This window comes from Silurus meridionalis, chromosome 7 (assembly GCF_014805685.1).
Source record: "Silurus meridionalis isolate SWU-2019-XX chromosome 7, ASM1480568v1, whole genome shotgun sequence".
In the NCBI taxonomy this organism is placed as follows: Eukaryota; Metazoa; Chordata; class Actinopteri; order Siluriformes; family Siluridae; genus Silurus; species Silurus meridionalis.
Window position 1 is genome coordinate 26,292,000 of NC_060890.1, and position 24,187 is coordinate 26,316,186.

At 40.3% G+C, this 24,187-nt stretch overlaps 1 protein-coding gene across 1 annotated transcript in view; it reads right to left on the reverse strand.

Annotated features, from left to right (window-relative positions):
* The window catches only part of si:zfos-911d5.4, a 35,958-nt gene extending 21,729 nt beyond the window's left edge, over window positions 1-14,229 (reverse strand). The window contains exons 1-5 of the mRNA XM_046854754.1: window positions 14,093-14,229; window positions 13,550-13,650; window positions 13,288-13,439; window positions 9,671-9,899; window positions 7,206-7,426 (exon numbers count right to left, since the gene is read on the reverse strand). Coding sequence (XP_046710710.1) covers window positions 7,206-7,426; window positions 9,671-9,899; window positions 13,288-13,439; window positions 13,550-13,650; window positions 14,093-14,229 — 840 coding nt within the window. The remainder of the gene's footprint in view (window positions 1-7,205; window positions 7,427-9,670; window positions 9,900-13,287; window positions 13,440-13,549; window positions 13,651-14,092) is intronic.
* Window positions 14,230-24,187: the final 9,958 nt, after the last annotated feature.

Here is a 24,187-nt window from a genome sequence, read left to right on the forward strand (position 1 = left end):
CTGGTTGCAGAAGTATTCACACTCCTGTACTAACATTCTCTTTTTCTTGTTATCCAGCTCTTAGTGTTTAGGAGAACATTTCCATCAATTCCTGAAAGAAACACTCCAGTCACTGTCAGATCATTTCACTAGTTTTAGATACGATTTGCTTTTGGACTGGGACTGGACCGCTCCAAAACACTGAGCTTCTATTATTGGTCATTTGTGTCATTATCATGCTGGAAGGTGAATTTTTTTTTTTTTCATTTTCAGTCGGATTTGATGATGATGATGATGATTAGATTAAGCAGAGCCATGTGATGTGAAACAGATCCATAGTGTAATGCTTCCACCCCATGCTTCAGCATGGTGATAAACACACTTGTCTGATTAGGCCCGAACCCCTTTTGCCACATGGTTTAAGTTGATTTAGGTGATTCAGATGTCTAGCTGACCTACCCCATCTCACAGATGTGAAAAAAAAGATGTGTGTCCTGGTTTTGGTGATGTCCCACTTCATTTCCTTTACATGCTGATGGACTTCATGGTGTTTTGTGGTACCGCTAATGTCTTGAAAATACTTCCTCTCTGTGCTAATTATGAAAAGATGTCACATGACCCATTCTAAAAGTGTGTACATACATACAGTATGTAACCAGGTTAGCGACAGATGTACAGATGTTTTGCGAGGATCTTAGTGTTGTGAGTGATGTTGCTGTGTAACGCTGATCTGCACTGAAGCATTCATTTACAAATATTTCTCTAAAATAGCAGATGATATTTTAACACAGCATCTCCCCCCGGAGAGCAGAGAGGCCCCTGGGGAGACCCTGGGGTGGTGTTGGGTGGGTAGATATAGGGCAGTGGGGGGGTGGAGAGGGTGTTATGAGCAGATGTCATACAGATGGAGGATTCTGAGCTGATGGACAGGATGATGGTCTCAGTGGAGTTAAATCTGTTCTGTGTCATGTTATCAAGTCTGATCTAACGTGAGTTTATGTAAACTGCTGTGAAGAGGCGCCGTGTGATGACATCATCATCAAAAAATGCCACATAAACAGTTTGTGTCTTATATATAGCTCATATAGAGGTTATAAGTGGACATAAAGAGCAATGTCTGTCTATTGACATCTGTCTGTCTTTTTGTCTGTTATTCTGTCTGTCTGTATTTCTGTATGCCTGTCTGCTCATTTTTCTGTCTGTTATAATCTGTCTTGTCACTTTGTCTGTCTGCTAGGATAGGATAGCCTTTATTTGTCACATACACATTACAGCATAGTGAAATTCATTTTTCGCATATCCCAGCTTGCTCGGAAGCTGTGGTCAGAGTGCAGGATCAGCCATGATACGGCGCCCCTGGAGCACAGAGGGTTAAGGGCCTTGCTCAAGGGCCCAAGAGTGGCAGCTTGGCGATACCGGGGCTTGAACCCCTGACCTTCCGATCAGTAATCCAGCGCCTTAACCACTGAGCTACCACTCTCCCCATTCTGCTAGTCTGTATGTTTGTTATTCTGTCTGTCTGTTATTCTGTCCGCAGGTCTGTCTGTTATTCTGTCTGTCTGTATTTCTGTATGCCTGTCGGCTCCTTATTCTGTCTGTCTATCTGCTATAATCTGTCTATATGGCCATTTTTATGTCTGTGTTTCCTGTCTGCCTGTTATTCTGTCTGTCTATGAATCTGTCTGTCATTCTCTCTGTGTCTCTTTCTGTTCGTCTCACTTTATTTCTGTCAGATTTCAAATGCTTTATTGGCATGACAAATTATCTATCTATCTATCTATCTATCTATCTATCTCTCTCTCTCTCTCTCTCTCTCTCTCTCTCTCTCTCTCTCTCTCTCTCTCTCTCTCTCTCTCATTCTCAAAGCTTCAGTCAATCTCGGTCTAGCTCCAGATTGGCCTGTAAGGCGAGAATCTCCCAGGACTCTGTGACCTTTAACCTCTTGCAGTCTTTAGCCTTGACTTCACTCTGTCAACATGGCAGTAAGTATTGTTCTGTTTGACAGAAAGCAAATTAAACACCACCCTGAGCCCTTGTCTGTCTCTCTCTCTCTCTCTCTATCTCTCTATCTCTCTCTGTCTCCTAATTAATTATTTGAGCGGTTTGTTTTTATTTACTCGTACACTGGATATCTTTAACTTCAAAATAAACCCATTCCCCCTAATATCATCTCGATATTTTCCCTTCACCACACATTTATTTATTTATTTGCTCTTTTTTTCCACTCGTTTGCTGCAATCGGTTGCTGATCCTCACCGCTTTGCATGCGGCGTGTGCGTCTGGAGTATTTTACTTCATTAGCCAAATCAATTAATTGCCTTCCCGTTAAGCAAACTACCCAGAAAGCCCCGGAGCAGCCGCCTATTGAGGCAGCCAGAAGGCTCGAAAGGCTGCTTTTAGGCCCCGGCATTTACATGCAATTATCTTCTTATACAATTAACTGGATTGGGCTAATGAGCATCTTGCAGGCAGAGAGCGGATTGAGTCCCTGAATGGCAGAGCTGAGTGAGTAATTGCCGGTTCGGCATGGCGATGTTAATGGGAGCGATCTGAAAGGAGGAAAAAAAAAGAGAAAGTCTGCATCGTAGAAGAGAGGCACTTAGCCGAGCGGGAGAAACAAATATTCAACAGTCAACAACATACAAATCGTTTAGGGAAGGGGAACGGCGGCCATGTTGTGGAGTGGTGCAAAATAAAAACAGAAATAAAGACATGGAATAAAGGGGGAATAAAATATCTTTTTTTACCTTTTAAAAATAGCAAAATCCTTCCTAAATATAAATTTGATTTCAAATAAATAATTGAAATAATTAATTGGAATAATTAAAAAAATATATTTTTATAAATAAATTATAACAAAAAAAATGATTTATTAATTACAATAAAAAACACTAAATTGCCCAAAAAAAACTATTAACTAAATTGTTTAAATTAGGATAAAATTGTATTAATTAATGAATAAAATCGAGAAGCACTAACAATTTTTGTATAATTTGAAAAATACTCTGATTAAACTCAGAGGCTCTAGATTATTTCTAGATCCTCTACAGCACCAAACCGATAAACAAACACCTTAACAATGCATCATTAAAGACTACACAGAGACTCACACTGTGAGTGGGCGGGGCAAAGCAGGGTGTGGTGAAGGGGTGGAGTCAAGTCAGGGTCAATGTGTTCTGATTCGTTTTAATTCATTATATTTACTATTTGAATTGAACTTATTTAAATACTGCAGGAATTTATTCGTTATTGTATTGATTTATTCTTTATACTGAAATGAAATGTATTGTTTTGACTCTCAGTTCAACTGAGGGCAACAGTTGCTTTTGATGTAATATTTATTCACTTTAGTGCATTGATTTATTCTGATTTACTGCACTTAAAAATAATAACATTCTTGGCAAATTGAAATAAAGCAAACAATTCAAATACGATATTTAAAATGCTATAAAAATAACTCTTATTGTTCCAAATGACTCTTTCTAGCATAAATGTAATGGATCTGAAATCCATTACATGATCAAATTACATACATTATACTAGATTAGAGTCACAAAAAGAAATGTGGAGGCAAGTCTGTGGAATGCATTGCTGACTCAGCGACAAGGAAGATTTGGATGAAAAGATGTGGAAATTTTACAAGGTACGATATTTTTTATGTTTATAAATGATTTGCACTTAAACATCAATGATTTCTATGATTTAATTGGTCTTGACTAATAAATAGTAAAGTACTTTTGCCATGACTGCAGTTATGAGTAAATGAACTATTTTTCCCGCCTCTAATATTTAGAGTAACTTTCAGTAACTTTTATAATAACATGTCATGATAAAGATGTAGTCCACTCACTACATGCATTGTGTTTAACAGATTACGTGTTACAACAGCTTTGTCGTCTTGATGTACATTTTGCTTTGCTAATATTATAACTAAGGATTCTCTATAAAATAAAATCTGCTACAAATATTTGTATCTTGAATCTTTGTAACATATACGATCGACCATGTGCATCATATTCAAGCAAAGTGTGTGTGTATGATTTTACTTTGCTAGAATTATCCTTAGCGAATATGCGAAAAAACGTTGCACAGCCACACATAATCGACTGTATATTAAAGTTGTCTACATTTAAAGGTTTGATTTCATATTAAAACTAATTGTGTACTTGACACAATTACACAAGCTTAAATAACAGTCTTCTTCCTTTTCTTCTTCTTTCAGCTTCTCCCATGAGTCTTTACAGCGGATCATCCGTCTCCACACCCCCCTGTCCTCTACATCTGCCTCTTTTACACCAACTACCTGCATGTCTTCCCTCACCACATCCATAAACCTCCTCCTTGGTCTTCCTCTTTTCCTCCTTCCTGGTGGCTACATCCTCAGCATTCTCCTACTGATGTACCCCATGTCCCTCCTCCGCACATGTCCAAACCATCTGAACCGCACCCCTCCACTGCTCTCCCTCTCATTCACACACATGTACTCTGTCTTACTCCGACTGACTTTCATTCCTCTTCTCTCCAGCGTGTACCTCCACCTCTCCAGGCTCTTCTCCACCTGCTCCCTACTCTCACCTCAAGTTACAATATCATCCGCAAACATCATAGTCCACGGCGACTCCTGTCTGACCTCTTCCTTCAACCTGTCCATCACCACTGCAAACAAGAAAGGGCTCAGAGCCGATCCTTGATGCAGTCCAACCTTCACCTTAAACCAGTCTGTCGTACCTACTGCACACTTCACTGCCATCACACTGTCCTCATACATGTCCTGCACCACCCTCACATACTTCTCTGACACACCTGACTTCCTCATACACACAACATGCAAACACACAATGCAACTCCTTCTGACCTTCTCTATACTTCTCCATTAACATTCTCAAAGCAAATTTTGCATCTGTTGCAATGCAACCGACTTTCCACTCTTCATCCTCTTAATCGCTGCTCTCACTTCCTCCTTACTAATCCTATCCACTTCCTGCTTCACATCTCCACATCATCCAACCTTCTCTCTCTCTCATTTTCCTCGTCTATCAGCTTCTTAAAATACTCCCTCCACCTTCTCAACACACTCTCCTCACTAGTCAACACATTTCCATCTCCATCCTTTATTGCTCTAACTTGTAGCACATCCTTCCCACACTCTTTATTTATTTGCTGCACTGACTGGAATTGATTATATTTTGACTCATTCTTATTGGTTCTGTTCCTTTATGCACTGACTCACTTTGACTTAATGATCTGATTTATTTTGTATATTTTCAGATAATTCATTTTGATTCACCACCTTGACTAAATATCTGAGTGAATTCGCTTTGATAACAATTTTTATGTAAATTCAGCGTATGGATATTTCAGCGTTTTCCTTTGCACTGACTCGTTTCTGAGCACTGACTCCTTCCTCTATCCTCATTTGGAATGAATGCAGTGATTAATACTGATTAGATTCGTTCGGAACACCGGGTCCCCACTTTGTGCTGTAGCTGATAATGAGCGTGTTTTTATGAGGACTTCAGAGGGCGATCTTCGCGGAGATGAAGTTACGCGACACGCCGCCTGGTCCTGAGTGCTGTGTTCCGGGGCGGTGCAGGTGTGAACACAATGCAGGGCTTTTAACAGTCCCTCCTTTCATCACCTGCTTCGCTCTTCACACTGAAATTGCGATACAAATATGGCATTCTGTAAACCAAGCCGCGAGCTTTTGTCCTGCGCTCGCCGCTCACGGCCTCATAAACACTCCTGTACCTCAGCGTGAAAGTTGACTGGTGTCATTTACTGACACTGATTACAAAAGAGGTTATAATATAATATCTGTGTGTGTGTGTGTGTGTGTGTGTGTGTGTTTCACACATTCCTCTTGATACGTTTCACAAAAAAAGGTCGTTTTAATTTACGCTAAAATGTTGAACAGAGATTAAAAAAATATAAAACACATAACCGCACACACACACACACACACACACACACACACACACACACACACACACACACACACACACACACACACGCAGAGCATAGCAGAGTATACGTGGAACTAAAACTTGACTGCAGTGCCATCTGTTGGTGAGATGTAACATAAAAAAACGACCACTGAGGAGGATATAAATCCTACTTATTTTCTTTTTTCTTCCTTTCTTTTTAGAAAGAGTAAAAAGCGTGAGAAAGGCCAAGAGATTGATTGGTTGATTGATTGATCTTTTTCTTTCTTTTTTTTTACATTTACAAAGAAAAAATCACATTGTAACCTGTAAACCCAAATATATTCTATTTTCTGTGACTGAAGTTCAGTCGTCCCACTATTTTCTTAATTCTGTCTCTTTGTCTGTCTCTCTCATTTCATTTGTCCTTCCTTCAACTCATCTCTCTCTCTCTCTCTGCTCACTCTCTTATTCCATCTCTCACTTTTTTTTCTCTGTCTCTCTCCATATTTCTTTATCTCCAGGTCTCTCATTTCATGTCCCTTCTTCACCTCATCTGTCTTTTGCTCTCTTTTTTCCATCTATCTTAATTCTCTCTCTCTGTCTCTGTATCTGATTCACTCACCATATCATTTCTCTTTCTCTCTGTCTGCCGCTTTCTTTCTTTCGTTCTTTCTTTCGTTCGTTCGTTCGTTCTTTCTTTCGTTCTTTCTTTCTGCCTTTATCTCCCTTTCTTTTGCTCTCTATCTTGCTGTCTCTATATCTTTTTAGCTGTCTTAGTTCATCTCTCTCTCTCTCTCTCTCTCTCTCTCTCTCTCTCTCAGGTGTTCAGTGTGTAGTGTGTAGTTGATGCTGCAGGCTCGTGCTGTTGTTATTGATTTCTGTAAACAGGACTATAATGAATGGTGTGTGTGTTTCTGCTCCTCTCGGTTATTTACTCACTCTCTCGCCTCTAAGGTAAATAAATAAATGGACAGAAATGTAACAAAAATACTAAATAAAGTAAAAACGTTATTTCACTTTATGCATATAATATTTTTGCATGCACCTCAAGTGTGTGTGTGTGTGTGTGTGTGTGTGTGTGTGTGTTTTGAAAAATTAACTGTACAAACATGAATAAACAAAAAGCAAATTAATTGATAAATACATACATTAATCTGCCAAAAAAAGTAAAATCTATATAATCAATTATTTGTAAAAAATAAATAAATAAATAAATAAATAAATAAATAAATAAATAATAAAATAGTAATGTAAACAAAATGATTTTTCTATAAATGTGTGTGTGTGTGTGTGTACTCTAACCTGTGGTGTGTGTCCCAGCAGAGCCCATAGTGTATCAGTACTTAGGCTCCGCCCTCTGCTGAACTCCAGCACATCTGTTTCCTGTCTGTCAAGAGCGAGGTTCTGGCAACCCTGAAAGTCTCCCTTCAGCTCGGTACCGTCACTTAGCTGCACCATGTCCCACGTCCCCATCTGTCCCAGCAGCTCTCGCACCGTCCCCAACTGTCTGAAGGACAGGTGTCCTGACGAATCAGAAATCAGAGTACCATCAGAAAATGTTTCGGAGCAGGGGGCGTGTCCCAAATGCTAATGAATCATAGCAGTGATCGGAGGGGAAACGCTTCTACAACGCTCTTCTTTACCCTGTTTTTCACAGAAAAACACAAACATTCTGCACTAGTTTAGTCTATTTAATAGCTATCTTACGGGTTTCTAGCTAATGGATGTACCTCGCTTCATGAAAGTTTAGTAAGCATTTAAACAAAAGTCTATTCCAAAATCTAATTATGACACAGGCAAAAACAATAGCTGTGTGTTCTGCTATGTTAAACTCCACATGGGTGTTTGCTGTGCTAGCAGTCAGTGCTAATGACAGCTGTTTTATTTATAAAGTTCCTTTTTTAAGCAATTTATCAAAACATCTGAGGTAAATGTTGATCTTCCAGATGGTTCTGTGGGACAGACTGAATAACTACGCACAATTAGCCAGCTTACACTCAATTACTAAGTAGAATACAATAGCACTCAATGCTACGTGTAATCCCGGTGTCATTTTAGCCATAATGGTGTCTATTTTGGCAATTTCCCCACTTATCTGAGGTAAATGTTGAGCTTCTGGATGGTTCTGTGTCTTTACACTGTTTGTATGAAAAACTGTACAAGGTAGCTAGGCACAATTAGACAACTTATATAATTCCTAGCAAGACTACAATTGCAGAGAATGTTACTTGCAACCCTGCTGTAAATGTTACTATAATAGAGTCCTTTTTTATATAAATTTACCCAAATATCTGAGGTAAATGTTCCATATGGTAACGTGTCTTTACACTGTCCATATAAATGACTAAGCAAGCTAAAGACTAAACTATGCACAATTACCAACTTATGCTTAATTTCTTGCAAGGATACAAAGCAGACAATGCTACGTGAAACCCTGGTGACCCAATTTGGCCATATGGAGTCTTTTCTTAACAATTTACAAAACTACTGAGGTAAATGTTGATGTTCTGGATGGTTCTGTGTATTTACACTGTCTGTATAAATGATTAAACATGCTAGCTAGCCACAATTAGCCATCATACACTGCATTGCTAACTAGAATACAACAGCGATCAATGCTACAGGTAACTCTGCAGTCTTTTTAGTCATAATGGAGTCTTTTGTTTAAAATGTACACAAATATCTGAGGTAAATAGCGTTCTGGATAGTTCTGTCTTTACACTCTCTGTATAAATGACTACACATGCTTCATGCTAATTATAAAAACTAATAATTTACCCTAAAATTAACAAAAATTATTATGTTTAAAGTACACACAGTTGTGTGTGAGCACAGTGTTAGTGGTTAATGATGTACACTATCTGTATAGAAAACTGAACATGCTAGCTAGAAATAATTAGCACTCATTGTATTCAAAAAGTCCTTGTATGTTCACCGTTCTGTGTTAGGAGTCAATGCTAAATATAGCTCCAGGATCATTTTAGCCATGTGATGTATTTTCTTAAAAATCTCCCAGAATATCTGAGTAAAATGTTAATGTTTCGAAAGATTCTGTGCCTTTACACTGTTGGTTTGCACAATTAGTTAACTTACATGTCATTTCTAACAAGAATACAACTACAGCTCATTGCAACCCCAGTGACAATTTAGCCAATAATAGAATCTTTTCTTAGCAATTTACCAAGTTTCCCGATGTCGTCGTGCCCTCACGGGACCTTTATTCAAAATCAAGGCCTTACCAATTCATGAGCTTTATCTCAACAACCATACTTCTTTGTTGAATAGCAACAGTGTCCAAATTCTTGAAATGTTATGTGGTCGGCTACAATAGTACGCTGATGTGTTCCCCATGCTAGCAGTTAAATCTAAGCACAATCACAGTGCTATTTCTGTGGTTCTGGAAGCTTCGGTCTTCTTCTTTATGAAAGACTACACATGCTACATAGTAGCTACCATAATCATAATCCCAATAATTATCCTGTTTATATACCATCCATAAGTTCTCGGTTGCCTAGCAACGATGTAGCGTCACGTTTTTTACTACAGGCAAACGCACCATGTTAGCATTTAATGCTAGGATTAATTTCAATTTTATTTATAATTTTTTTATAGAAATTTCTGACATAAATGTTGATGTCCTGATGGTTCTCTGATTTTACATTGTCTCATTGTAATCATTAGCTGTAGCTGTTAGCTACTTTCCCCTCAATGACGATGTTTTCCAGTTGCTTAGCAATACTTTTATACATTGCATGTTGCTCTCTGACCTGAGAGCCACGAGGGCGTGATGGTGTCTGTGATCCAGGTGACGTAACTCTCCCTGAGAGAGCACAGAAACGTTTCCATGTCACGGTGAGATACCAGCTCCTTCCTTTTGCTTAGCTCTTCATCCAGGTGACAGTGTGGTGAGAGGAAGAGAATTCTGGGTAAAAAGAGTGTGGGCTTGATGTTCACGCCACAACGCTGCATGTGGCTGCGCAGATCCTGGGCTTTCATCTGGAAATACGTATAAATGCACACTCTTTCATCAGAAATCAAAGAAAAAAACAAACAATTTTACATGTGCCACCTGTTTTTTTCTTGTTTTCTTTTAGGTAACCATTGATATTCTGAATGATTCTGTTTTTACTATATCTTAACGTAATATTCTTTAAAAAACTAGCTACTAGCTCCTAGCAACTCACTGTGTAAGTGTACTAAGATACCTGAAGGTAATTATGATGTTCTGGAGGGTTCTGTCTTGTTTTTGTACTATTACTGTGTCTTTACATTTTCTCAACCAATGACAACACATGCTAGTGTGATAAAGTCATAGCCTTGATAACTCGCTAGCTAAGTTATCTAATTCTGGGACAAATAGTTCTTACAGAATCCCAGAGGTGTATTTGGGGTATTTGTCCTGTTGGAAAGCAAATCAGTGTCCCTCCAAATGCAAACAAGGTGGGATGGCATGTCGCTGCAAAAATGCTGGCCCCAAAGTTTAACCTCAATTCTGACTAAATCACCAACAGTGTCACCCGCAAAGCACCTCCAAACCATCACAGTGAGAACAGTGAGAACTACACATTCAGAATCCATTCATTCGCCCACTGTACAACAAAGACATGGTATTTAGAACCAAAAATCAGACAGAAGAACAGTTTTCCATTGTGTTTCTCCACCCAAGCAAGTCTCTTTTGCTTGTTGTTCTTCCGAAATAATGGTTTCCTTGCCACAATTCTTCTAAACAGTGAATGGTGAAATATGTCTGCCAATTTAACTTAAACCCATAGGTTTCTTCAATTGAAACTAAATTTAATTGAACTGGTGTTCTGAGGCTTGTAATTCTAATTATCCTCTGCAGCAGAGGTAGCTCTTGGTCTTCCTTTCCTAGGATGGCCCTCATAAGAGCCTGTCTCATCATGGCATTTGATGGTTTTGGTGACTGCACTTGAAAATACATTTAAAGTTCTTGAGATCTTATTAAGGATTAGGATTGACTAACCTTTATTTCAACCTCCATTATTGATAGATTGTCTTTCCCTTTTCTAAACCCAGTGTTTCTTGCCATGATGGATTTGTATAGTTGTTGTAGTCGCACTGATAAAGCTATTGACTTTGTATTCACCCTTTTCTCTGCACAAGATAACTGATGGCCAGATTAAGAAGGCAAGAAATGTCACAAATTACCTCTTGACAAGTCACACCTGTGACCTGAAAACCACATCGTATAATTTTTTCTGCTTTTTGAGTAATTAAATAAATAAACAAAAACAAACAAACAATAAAAATGTTTGTGTGGATCCTGAACGGCTTCACAAGTCATGTAGTTATTACATAAATTAGTTTTTACATAAACATTTTAAAATTTTTGCGATTGTGTGTATATGTGTGTGTGTGTGTGTGTGTGTGTGTGTGTGTGTGTGTGTGTGTGAGAGAGATAGAGACATGATACAATATGTAGTTTTATTGACTATTATTACACAAATAATTTGTGTAACATAACCAATCAGTTTTCTGTAAAAGTTTTTCAGGAAGCAGTTGAACTGTACACATGACCTCCTCTAACCTCAACAGGAGTGTGTGTGAGAGGCCCTTATGGAAAATCATCATCATCATCATCATCATTGTGCTTTCCTCAGCCTCAGTACAGTGCTAGTCATTGACCCTGTTCCAGTTTGTTGCATTTGTTCTATAACTGCTACTTTACATACAGAAGCAACTGTTTGCAGGTTACAGCTCTTTATAGATATTAAAGATTCAGTGTACAGTAATTCACTTTATAACCACTTTAGAAAGGATTTAAACTCTCTAGGTGTGTTAGGGAGAGATCTTTCTCCTAAATTGAACATACACAAACTGCTCTTTTACTTATTTATAAAACAAAGCTTCTAGAGAGTGTAAGAGTGTGATGATCTGTTTATTGGTTTCTTCTTACATTTACATTTGCGGCATTTATCAGACGCCCTTATCCAGAGCGACGTACAAAAGTGCTTTAAATCTCTAGTAATGAATAAATCTACACTGGCACGCAAGATTACAAACTTAGTATAAATATAACTCGAATTCTACAAACTTGGAAAGTGCTAATTTAGGTATTTCAGGAAGAGGTAGGTCTTCAGTCGTCGCTTGAAGATAATCAGGGACTCTGCTGTACGGACATCTAGGGGAAGTTCATTCCACCACCTCGGTGCCAGAACAGAGAAGAGCCTAGAAGTGTACTTACCTCTCATTCTGAGAGAAGTTGGTACCAGTCGAGCAGTGCTGGAGGATCTCAGACAGCGTGGTGCAGTGCGAGATGTGATGAGGTCACTGAGGTAAGATGGTGCTGGTCCATTTTTGGCCTTGTAGGCAAGCATCAGTGTTTTGAATCTGATACGTGCAGCTACTGGAAACCAGTGGAGGGAGCGCAGCAGTGGGGTGGTGTGGGAGAACTTGGGCTGATTGAACACAAGTCGTGCAGCTGCATTTTGGATCATTTGCAGTGGATGAATAGCGTTCAGGGGAAGACCTGCCAGCAGAGAGTTGCAGTAGTCAAGTCTCGAAATCACAAGAGACTGAACAAGCACCTGGGCAGCCTGTATGGACAGAAATGGTCGAATCCTTCGGATGTTATAGAGAAGAGATCGACAAGAAAGAGCAACATTAGCGACATGTGGGAAGAAAGACAGTTCATTGTCCATAGTTACCCCAAGGTTACGAGCAGTGGCTGAAGGGGAGAGCAGAGAGTCATGAAGTGTTATTTGGAGATCTTGACCTGGAGATGAATCACCTGGAATGACCAGCAGTTCTGTTTTGCTGGGGTTGAGTTTTAGTTGGTGAGCACTCATCCATGAGGATATGTCTGACAAGCATGCTGAGATCCGAGCGGAAGCTGTGGTATCTGATGGAGTGAAAGAAAAGATGAGTTGAGTGTCATCTGCATAGCAGTGATAAGAAAACCCATGTGAGGATATGACTTTACCAATGGAGTGGGTATAGAGGGAGAAAAGGAGGGGACCAAGTACAGAGCCTTGTGGGACACCAGTGATGAGTCTGCACGGGGCAGATGTGGATCCCCTCCATGTTACCTGGTATGAGCGACCTTCCAGGCAGGAAGCAAACCATTCCCATGCTGTTCCGGTAAAGACACACAGTGACCACCAAAGCTGGGGTGTGTCTTAAGGGGTGGCACAGGGTATCCTCTTTTTTTTTTGGGATAATCCTCATAAGAGCCTGTTTCATCATAGCATTTGATGGTTTTGGCCATTGCACTTGAGGATACCTTTAAAGTTCTTGAGATCTTTAAAGCTTGTCTCGACTTACAATATTTTAAATAAGTTACGATGGGGTCATTGGAATGCATCTTCATGGTAAGTTGGGGACTACCTGTAATCATAATCAGGGTTGTAGACGTAACTCTTACCGTGATGGCCTGCAGGGGATCACGGATCTGCTGAATGGATGTGTTAGTAAAGTTCTGCTCCTCCTCTTTCACCTTGATGTGCCACGTGTTGGGAGCAGGAGCAGAAATCATTCCTCCCCATGCCTTTACATCTATACAGTACACAGCAGCACCTGCACACAGCAAAGGTTGATTAAAAAGCTCAGTCAAGCGTTTGTCCTGTGAGCTTTTTAAGATCACAGTGCATTAAACAGGAGTCAGGAACACATTTACAAACACTCACCTGTGAGGATGATGAGGCCGATCTCCTGGCGTGAGGTCTGAAACTGGTTTGGGACACGCAGGTTACAGAACACGTCTTCTTTCTTCAGCCCAGTGAGCCTCCTGGAATTTACATAAGCAGAAACTAGACTCATAATATCTTATAATGAAGAAGGCGTGGCTTCAGTGTGTCTCTCTCTGTCCAAATTAAAGGGGCGTGGCCTCTATGTTTCAGTCCTAATAGGCTCATGTGTTTATCAGAACCGAAGAGGTGTGGCTTCTGTGTTTATTAGTCCTAATGTAAAAGGTGTGGCCTCTGTATTTCTTAGGCTTAATGAAGGAAGCTTGGATTTTGTGTCTTCAGTCTTGGTCAGTGACAATATGCTATTTTTGTGCCTCTGGTGCAGCTGTTGTAATAAATCGAAGTGACTGCACTTATGATTCCATCCTGAAGATGGTTCTTTATTAACTTCATAAGTTCAACATCTAAATCAAAAAGCTCCTTCAGGATTATAACACTTTTATATACAACTTAAGAAAGAAACACATTTACTGAAGCACTTACCGCACATGATGCAGAAATTCTGCTAAGGTAGGAATCTTCTCTTTGGTTTGTAAATTCTCCAGACCAGCAGGAGAAGATGCAAGGCTGATGGTCTTTACAGAGCTCCTGGGTTCTCCAGGGCCCGAGGAGAGGAACATGTGGGCAAGTCGATTTCCAAACCCAAACATTCTCAAATGATTAAATCCTCCTGTCACATCACACACACACACACACACACACACACATACACATGTAGATTTAATTATAGATAGATAGATAGATAGATAGATAGATAGATAGATAGATAGATAGATAGATACATTGATAGATAGATAGATAGATAGATAGATAGATAGATAGATAGATAGATAGATAGATAGATAGAAATATCACACCCACATACAATCACTCTCTCTTTCTCCCCTTTTGCACACACACACACACACACACACACACACACACACACTTCCCCTCGTTTTTCTTACCAGAAATTAGTTCAGTGTAAAGTGGGTGAAAGTCTCTGTGCTGTTTCAGGAGTTTCAGGAGGTTGGAGTGTGTAAGACCCCTGTGCCATGTGATTGATGAAACTGAACCCCTGATGGTGATTTCACAACACACGCTGTTCAGCATGTAAACAACGAGCCGCGTGGAGCCCCATGACGTCACTCCTGTTGCTCGACTAGTGCCCCAAAGGGTTCTCAAGAGTTGCCAGATTGATTGTAATTGTGCTTTATTCTTTTTTTGCCTTTCTTCCTATTACTGCTTAGCTTTAGCACTTTAATGTTTCCCAAAACAGAGACAGAGTCACTGTTCAACACCTGTATCCTTTTTAATAACACCACAGCAGACATTTAGCCCAAAGGTCTGAAACTGAGGTTTAGATGGCTGTAGCCTAGCAAAAACACCTTAAATACTGGGTTGAGTGGCTATAGCCTAACATAAATATCTCAAACAAAGGTTTAGTTTTCAAACATTTAAATGACCGAGGTCTAGCAAAAACTACTCAAACTGTGCTAGAGATCTGTATCTTCTGCATATGGGTCTATTTAAGTTTTTATCAGCTGCCTAAAACTTATTTAAAGTTGTTTAGAATTAGATAAATACATATGATTCAGGTAGGTCAATATCCATGTTAACCAAACTAAATCACAATCTTCTTCTTCCAGCTGCTCCCATTAGGGGTCTCCACAGCGGATCATCTGTCTCCATACCCCTCTGTCCTCTGTCTCTACATCTGCCTCTTTTACACCAACTACCTTCATGTCTTTCCTCACCACATCCATAAACCTCCTCTTTGGTCTTCCTCTTTTCCTCCTTCCTGGTGGTTCCATCCTCAGCATTCTTCTACTGATATACCCCATGTCCCTACTCTAAACATGTCCAACCCATCTCAATCGGGCCCCTCGTACTTTGTCTCCAAAACGTCCAACATGCACTGTCCCTCTAATAAACTAATTTCTAATCCTGTCCACTGTCGTCTCTTCCAATGAAAACCTCAACATCTTCAGCTCTGCTACCTCCAGCTCCACCTCCTGTTTTTTACTCAATGCCACTGTCTCTAATCCATACAACATCTCAGGTCTCACCACAGTCCTATAAACTTTCCCTTTGACTCTCACAGATACTCTTCTATCACAAATCACACCTGCTATCACTCTTCTTCACCCACTCCACCCTGCCTGCACTCTTTTCTTCACTTCTCTAACACACTCTCCATTACTTTACACTGTTGACCCCAGATACCTGAACTCCTCCACCTTCTACACTTTTCTCCCTGCAACCGCACCCCTCCACTGCCCTCCCTCTCATTCACACACATGTACTCTGTCTTACTCCTACTGACTTTCATTCCCCTTCTCTCCAGCGTGTACCTCCACCTCTCCAGGCTATTCTCCACCTGCTCCCTACTCTCACCACAAATCACAATATCATCCACAAACATCATAGTCCATAGAGACTTCTGTCTGATCTCATCCGTCAACCTGTCCATCACCACTGCAAACAGGAAAGGGCTCAGAGCCGTTCCAACGATCCACCTTGAACCAGTCTGTCGTTCCTACTGCACACTTCACTGCTGTCACACTGTCCTCATACATGTCCTGCACCACCCTCACATACTTCTCTGTCACACCAGACTTCCTCATACAATACCACAACTCCTCTCTCCACCCTGTCGTACACTTTCTCTAGCTCCAATAAATATGAAAAAGGAGTTTTAGACATCTGTATCATGTAGCATGTGGCTAAATAAGTTTATTAGAATTCATGACTCTAAGGCATGTGCTAAGAACATGGGTAAATCCATCTTCAGTCAGACGACAGGTAACAGAAAAGCCATATGAAACTCAGTCCTGTGTCTAAAGTGTGTAGCCTGTGGACAAAACACCTCAGCTAAGGTACATAATCAATTCCACATGCTCCGTTCTAACAGATTAGCTGCACTGAGCTGATAGAGCCCCTCTTATTTACCATAGCACTTCCTTAAAGACCCTGAATCGTAAATAATGCATGTGTTACATTGGCTAATGCTAGATTAGCTCCTCAGACGATTGATATGCTGCTAGTTGCCTGCAGGGCATGTGAAATGTTAATGCTAGCGTGGTGTAGAAAGGACACTCATTTGTTTTCAGAGGTGTCAGTGTTGTGGTGGAGGAGGTACGCTAGCTCCATTATCGCGAGCGAGATGCTGTGATTTAGAGAACAGAGCCGACAATTGATGAGGCTTGTGTGAAGACTGTGGAACGAGAAATGTACAAATCTGAAGTTATGAGATGACAGTAGGTGCAGGAAGTTAGCATGACCTTCATAACCCAAGTGCATTCACTGGGATTGAATTGTTCCTCTTAAATATATGATCTGACACCCTGATGCTGGAGTGTGATTGGTTGGGAGTGCAGGTGTGAGTTTGATATTGAGAAGATACAGAGCATTGATATTACAAATGGCCAGTGAGGTGAACCAATGGTTCCTTAAAATCCTCAAACGAGTCCATGGGACCATCTTTTGAACATCTAATTTATGACAATTTATTTATCTAAATCATAAAAGTTAGGGCAGGAGTAGTGCAATGGTTATGATGCTGGACTTCTGAACAGGAGGTTGTAGTTTAAATCCCACCACCACTGAGATGCTTCTGCTGGGCCCTTGAGCTGCTCAGTTGGATAAATGAAATCATTTGGATAAGAAAGTTCAAACGTTTGTGGACACCTCACCATAAGATTGCTATGTGCTTCTTTTTCACATTAAGTCTCAATTTGCTATTATAATAATAATCTCCACTCTTCTGGGAAGATTTGTGCTCAGCCTCAAGGGTGGAAGTCGTTAGCGTTCACATTCATTTATGTTCTACAGGGTTGGAGCTCAATAGCAGGAGATCCTCCACTCCAACTCCATGGAAAGCAGATCTTCATGGAGCTGGCTTAGTGCACAGGAATATTGTCATCCAAAGACATCCTACACAATTGTGTGTCTCTGACTTTGTGTTAACATTTTAGGGAAGAAGCACATACGAGTGGAAAAGTCGGGTGTCCCAATACTTTTGGAAGTGCCGTGTGGATTAAGATATCTTCAGTATTATATTCAGTGTTGATCAGGATGCTCGTTTGAGAGTCTGCTTCTTTACGATGTTACAATTCCTGATGATAAATCAATGGAGTCATTTGAGGGACAGTCGTGCGATAATATCGTACGTGTCTCAGTATTATGATCTCGCTGATGAATATCTCGAGCTGTTCATTTCGAAGGTCGAAGAAAAACACCTGAACTGTAGAATAATTGTCATGGGGTTTATTATTTTCTATTATAAAAACGCAGAAATAAAGCACTGAAAAGGAGCTGGTTTTAGATTTACGAGCTCTGTGTGTGTGTGTGTGTGTGTGTGTGTGTGTGTGTGTGTGTGTGTGTGTGTGTGTGTGCTCCCCATAATGCCTTCAGCCAAACAAACAGCTCTGTGCATTATTGCTATTTGCACTGACTGCACATGTTCAATAAAAAAAAGGAAAAAAAGAAAAAAGAAATTAATGTTTCATCAGATTTTGGTTCAGATCTGGTGCACACACACACACACACACACACTCACGCTCATGCACACGTACGTACGGATGCCACACACACACACACACACACACACACACACACACACACACACACACACACACACACACACACTTGTGCACGACACAGGCATAAAAAAGAGGATATTAGTTCAGAGATTAGGAATATTTAATTCTGGTATAAACACACAGAAACGAGCGATAAGGATCAGAATTAGAGGCGAACGCTGAAAGGACTTCATATCGACAGCTGATAGACAAATCAGCTCATATGAGCTCAATAAAGCGATCGCTTCCCTCGGCACTGACCCACACTTCAGCGAGAGATGGAGCCGATAGCGCAGGCCCAACCTCAATAAACCCACAACAAAGGAGTCAAAGAAGGAGAAATTAAAGTGAAGCAGGATGCGATATCAGGCCGAATTCGAGCATAAAGCCCGTCTTACAGGATTTAATATCGTCTCCAATCAGAGAACAAAGCAGGAGCGCATCGTCAGCTTATTATTCTTTCTACCGCTGCAACTTTTCCTTTATTCCTTCCTTTATTTCAGTTCAGTCCTGATAGCGCCTCGAAGCGTACATTATATATTGTAATATAATCCGGTGCAAACGGGATCGCGGATAACGAACACACTCTTAATTACACTCCATTCAGATCTATTGTTTCAGGTTTAGACAATTAAGATGCATTTACGTACCAATTAGTCCGAGCGCTTCACCGTTCTCAATTAGTGCCTGTTCCTGGGACCGGGTTCACCTTCTGATCTACAGCTTTCATGGTCTTTATTTTACTTCAAAACTACATGGCCTGTGAAACATGTGGAGTGTTTTAAGGGTTTTTGAGAGACACATGCATGTTCCTTTTGATTCTATGCAACAAACTTCTATGCAAAATATCCTCCGTTAGCATGAAGAACAGCTTTCCACACTCTCGGCATCCGGAGATCCACACTTCTCCAAACGTTCAGCTGAAACTGTGCCTCTTTTAAAACTCACCAGAGATGTTCCTCACTAGGTGGAGTTTTCTTCTTCATCTCAGAGCAGTTCAGTAGGATTGAGGTGTGGTGACTGGGCAGGTGGTTCCATGATAGATATCACTCCAGACGTCTGTTTTCTCTCTAAGTAACACGTACAGAACTCAGACGTTCGATTCGTCTTATCGTCTTGTTGTACGCTGAAGTCGGTTCCAAACGAGCCGCAGTCCAGACGGAACTGCATGGTGTTAAAGTGTGGAATGGGAACCATGTTGGTTCAGGATACATTTCACTTTTTCACCATTTCTTCTGAGCTTGATATTTACTTTAATAGGAAACACCTCACCCCCCACCCTCTCGTGTCTCAAACACCTCAAACGTAATATCTACAATTCTGCTGAAGTCACTACCAGAGGTAAATTAGATCCGTTAGAGTGAAGCTGTTGGAGTTCACTCCTGGTGCTGTTTTTCATTCTATTTCTCATTTTCTATCTCCAAATTCATCTCCATACATTTGTGAAAACATCCCATATCCACCACATGCTGAAGTCGTCCACAGAGCTCAGTGAGGTCATTACAAAATGTGTACAATCGCCGTCTCACTCTGGATGGAACTGGAACTGGATGTTACTATGGTTACAGGTGTTCATAAGCAGCGCATTCGTTTAGATTCGACTGACGAACGCTCAGAACTGACCATTTAGATTTGATCAAATCTCCAAAATCGGTGAAATCAGTGGGAGGAAAAAAGGCTGCCTCTAAACGCGGCCTGTTTCGTGGTTTTTCTAATTGAATTACACTTCCACAGGATTTCCCCCATATGTTGCGAGTTCATTAATCCTGCAGTAAATAGTCTGTGTTTAAAGGAGAGGATTATCAGCGTGAATTATTCAATCAGGACGTAATGAGGGAGCTGAAGAGGGTCACAGCTGCCGTGTGCTCCATTACACTCACTCACATTTCAGCCTGAATCCGTTTAGCACGAGATCTCCATCCATTTACACCTCCTCCTCCTCCTTCTATCTCTCTCTCTCTCTCTCTCTCTCTCTCATTTATAGTCTCTCGTTATAAGAAAAAACAGATCTCACGTATTAAATTCTGTATTAATGGCTCGTATAAGCCATTGATTCGAATGTCATGTCGTATAATTGATTTAAACAGAGAATATTTACAGTCCAGGCCAAAAGTTTGTGGACACCCGTGCATAAGATCTATATTTTTAGTTTTATATATTTATATTTATATATATTTAACACATGCTGTTTCTCCATCATTGAACATTTAAAGGCTCTGGCATGGAGGAGTTGGTGTCAAATCTAAAATGTTAAGCTAATTTACACAACTCCACAACTCCAACTGACTTTATTAGACTGTAGAAAGGACATTCCCCATAATCACATACTCCAGTGCGCATGAGATTTCTTACTCTCTGATGTTTGTATTGTGGATTGTATGATTTATTATCGCACTCTTTATTCTGGTTCTTCTTAACTCTTTCTTCCTCATAACATCTAAGGGAGTTTTTCCTTGCGACGGTCCCCCAGGCGATAAATACACACAGTTCACTGTCTATTGTGAAAACATCCCATTCCACATGTAATCTCCATTTGCTGTTAAAAGAAGCTCCTTTCTTCTAGAAGTTCCACCAAAGTTTTTTGGAGATCTAGAGATTCTTTCAGCTACAAGGGTGTTACCAAAGGCAGGTAACTGATGTAGGTGAGGTGAGGAGGCCTGGGGTGTAGTCATTGTTTACATACATTCATGGGTTGGAGCTCTGTAGGAAGAGATCCACTCCAACCCATGGAAAGCAGATCTTCATGGAGCAGGTAGAACCACATATGGGCAAAAACAAATAATAAATACAAAAAATAATATATATATATTAAAAAAAAGTCCGGATACTTAAAAAAAAAAATCCTGCTCTTCTTCATTCTGAAATCATTTGATTAAAAAAAAAAAGTGTAGTTTGAGAGCGGTGATATTGGGGGGCGGCTCTTGGGGCCCTTGAGCATGGCCCTGTGCTCTGACATCCCCCTGAGCATCCCCCCGAGCTTCCTAACATCACTAAGATCTGTAAAGAAATAATTTTAATGTACTGTAAAATGTACATGTGACAAATACAAAACACCTTTCAAGCACCCATTTATCCGCTAATCATCAGATTATTAGCATGAGCAAGAATCAACTGTGTGTGTGTGTTTCCATCAAAAAGATTTTTTTATTTTATAATTTCTGTTTTATTCTAGCACACAGTATTATTTCAGCAGTGTGAAATACATGTAAGGTGCTCTGGATCAGGACGTAAATGTAATGCACCAGTGTAAAACTAAATCATACAATAAACATGTCCATCTGTCTGGCTGATGTTTTGTCTCTGTATCTGTCGGTCTGATTAACATGATTTCATTTACTCTCTTTGTCATTTCATACTTTTTTAGTTTACCTGTCTGTCTGTCTGTCTGTCTGTCTGTCTGTCTGTCTGTCTGTCTGTCTACATCATTTCATTTCATCTGTCTCTCAGGCATCGCATTGTTTTTGTCTGTCCGTCTGTCTGTCTCTCTGTTTGCCTGTCTATGGTTTTGTTATCTCCTTGATGTCATGAATAGAAGCAGAAGGAAGTGATGTTGAGCCTGAAAGCTTTTCCGTAATTATAATGGCCTTTAGTTTCACGTTATTAACACACGCACGCACACACACACACACACACACACACACACACACACACACACACACACACACACTGAGAGACCTGCAATTGCCTGTGAGTCATATCGAGAATAAAAATGAGTATGTTTTTTAAAAAGACCCTCTCTTTAAAGAGCATAAATGTGGACATGGCTCCTCTCCACGGTTCATGTACAATACAGAGTGTCACCTCAGAGTGCTCCGCAGCTTTGCTAAAGTTTAATTGTTCAATTATCGTTTGGCGGCGCGCAGGAACCCTGCAGCACTGAAGCCTCAATTTTCGAGGCCCTTTTTTCAGGTCTGTATTAGCGATAATGGCGAGCAATTATACAGAGGGTCCTCTCGCTAAAGCTGTTCCTCAGCACCTCACCCGATCTGCGCTGGAGTTTGCGAGATGAATTAGCAGCATTTGTTGTGGGGGAAACCAGACAGGAACAGACACGAATCATCTGTCGGGGTCGAACCTTTACACCTGGGGGTCAGTGTGTGTGTATGTGTATGAAAGAACAAAATCACAAAGTGTGACCACATTCATTATCTAATTCACAAATAAGTTAAGCCTTTAGGATTAAAAGCATCACATATGGAATATGAATGGGCTAAAAGGCTGTGTGTGTGTGTGTTTGTGTGTGTGTGTGTAATCATTATTCACCAGGAAGTTTCCAAAGTTATCATTTCTCCACCTGAAGATGACATTCATTTACACTAAGAGTTATTCTTTTATTAGAGTGTCACATGAAATCCTGGATTTTTTTTATCTTTACAGCAGCAGTTCACACCTCAAACGTAGCAACACAGTTGGTAACACCACATATTGTTACACCACAGAAGGTAACACCTCAAACGTAACACCACAGACAGTAACACCGCAGAAGGTAACACCACAGAAAGTAAAACCACAGAAAGTAACATAACAGACAGTAACACCACCTGGACTGCAGAAAAGAGAACAATGTGAAAATGCTGCTTGTAGAATAGAATTAACATTCAGCATTTAACACCATAATTCCCTCCACACTCGTCTCTAAGACCTTAAGCTGTACTACCTCATCCTCCCTCACCCTAATTACTGAAGCTTCTCAGGGTTGTGTTCTGAGCCCCATGCTGTACTCATTGTATACTCATTTAATACCGGCACAGAGTCACTTTATTACTGGCACAGAGTCACTTTAATACCGGCACAGAGTCACTTTAATACCGGCACAGCGTCACTTTATTACCGGCACAGAGTCACTTTAATACCGGCACAGCGTCACTTTATTACCGGCACAGAGTCACTTTAATACCGGCACAGAGTCACTTTATTACCGGCACAGAGTCACTTTAATACCGGCACAGAGTCACTTTATTACCGGCACAGTGTCACTTTAATACCGGTACAGAGTCACTTTATTACCGGCACAGAGTCACTTTAATACCGGCACAGAGTCACTTTAATACCGGCACAGCGTCACTTTAATACCGGCACATGCACTCTTTAATAGACTGTAACACCACAGACAGTTGAACAGGTTTTGGTTCTCCTAATTCAATTAAAGTGAAAATGTCAAGTCCACTGACGTCCTACAAAATTGTGTGCCTTTGGGTTCTCCAGTTTTCTCCATCTTCTAAAAACTTTTATTGACTGACGGTGTGAATAAGTGTGTGAACGGTGCCCTGGTGTCCCTATGCAGTGTGTGTTCCTTCATTAAAGATGGATGAAATAATGAATGATTGTTATGTAGCTGTGAAAACGATCCTCAATCCACAGTCTGTCCTCATTCCTTGTGTCATACTTCGCTAAATAAACCATTCAGATGCTAATTCACACAACGTAACACACACACACACACACACACACACACACACACACACACACACAATAAATAAATACCAGCATGCACACATTCCTCCCTGCACTTGTTTACATGCTCTGGCATCAATTACGGAATTCCTTGCGTCGGTTAGCCGCATTGTAAGAGAATTCGTGAGGCTAATTGGTGTGATTTCTTTGTTTCTTTTCTCCCGTCTCTGTTTTTCACACTGTGGAATGAAGATCCAGCCGCTGCGACGATTTTCCTGCCAGGCTGATATGAAATGGCATTTCATACGAAACTGCATGTGTAATTACTTTCATATTCACTCACACTGAAAGTGACAGAGAGATATGCCTTTGATTTTTTTTTCTTTTGGCTGAATAGAAATATATTTTAGAAAAAGAACAGTGTCGTGACTTTATTTTGATGTGTGTGTGAAACTAAAACCTAAAGCCAAAAACTAACCAGAAGTTTCGAGGTAAAAAAAATATGATGATATGAATTACAATAATACAGTTCATTTCACACTTCACAGATTTCAGCTGTAAACACCACAAACATGAAACGCGTGCACACACACACACACACACACACACACACACACACACA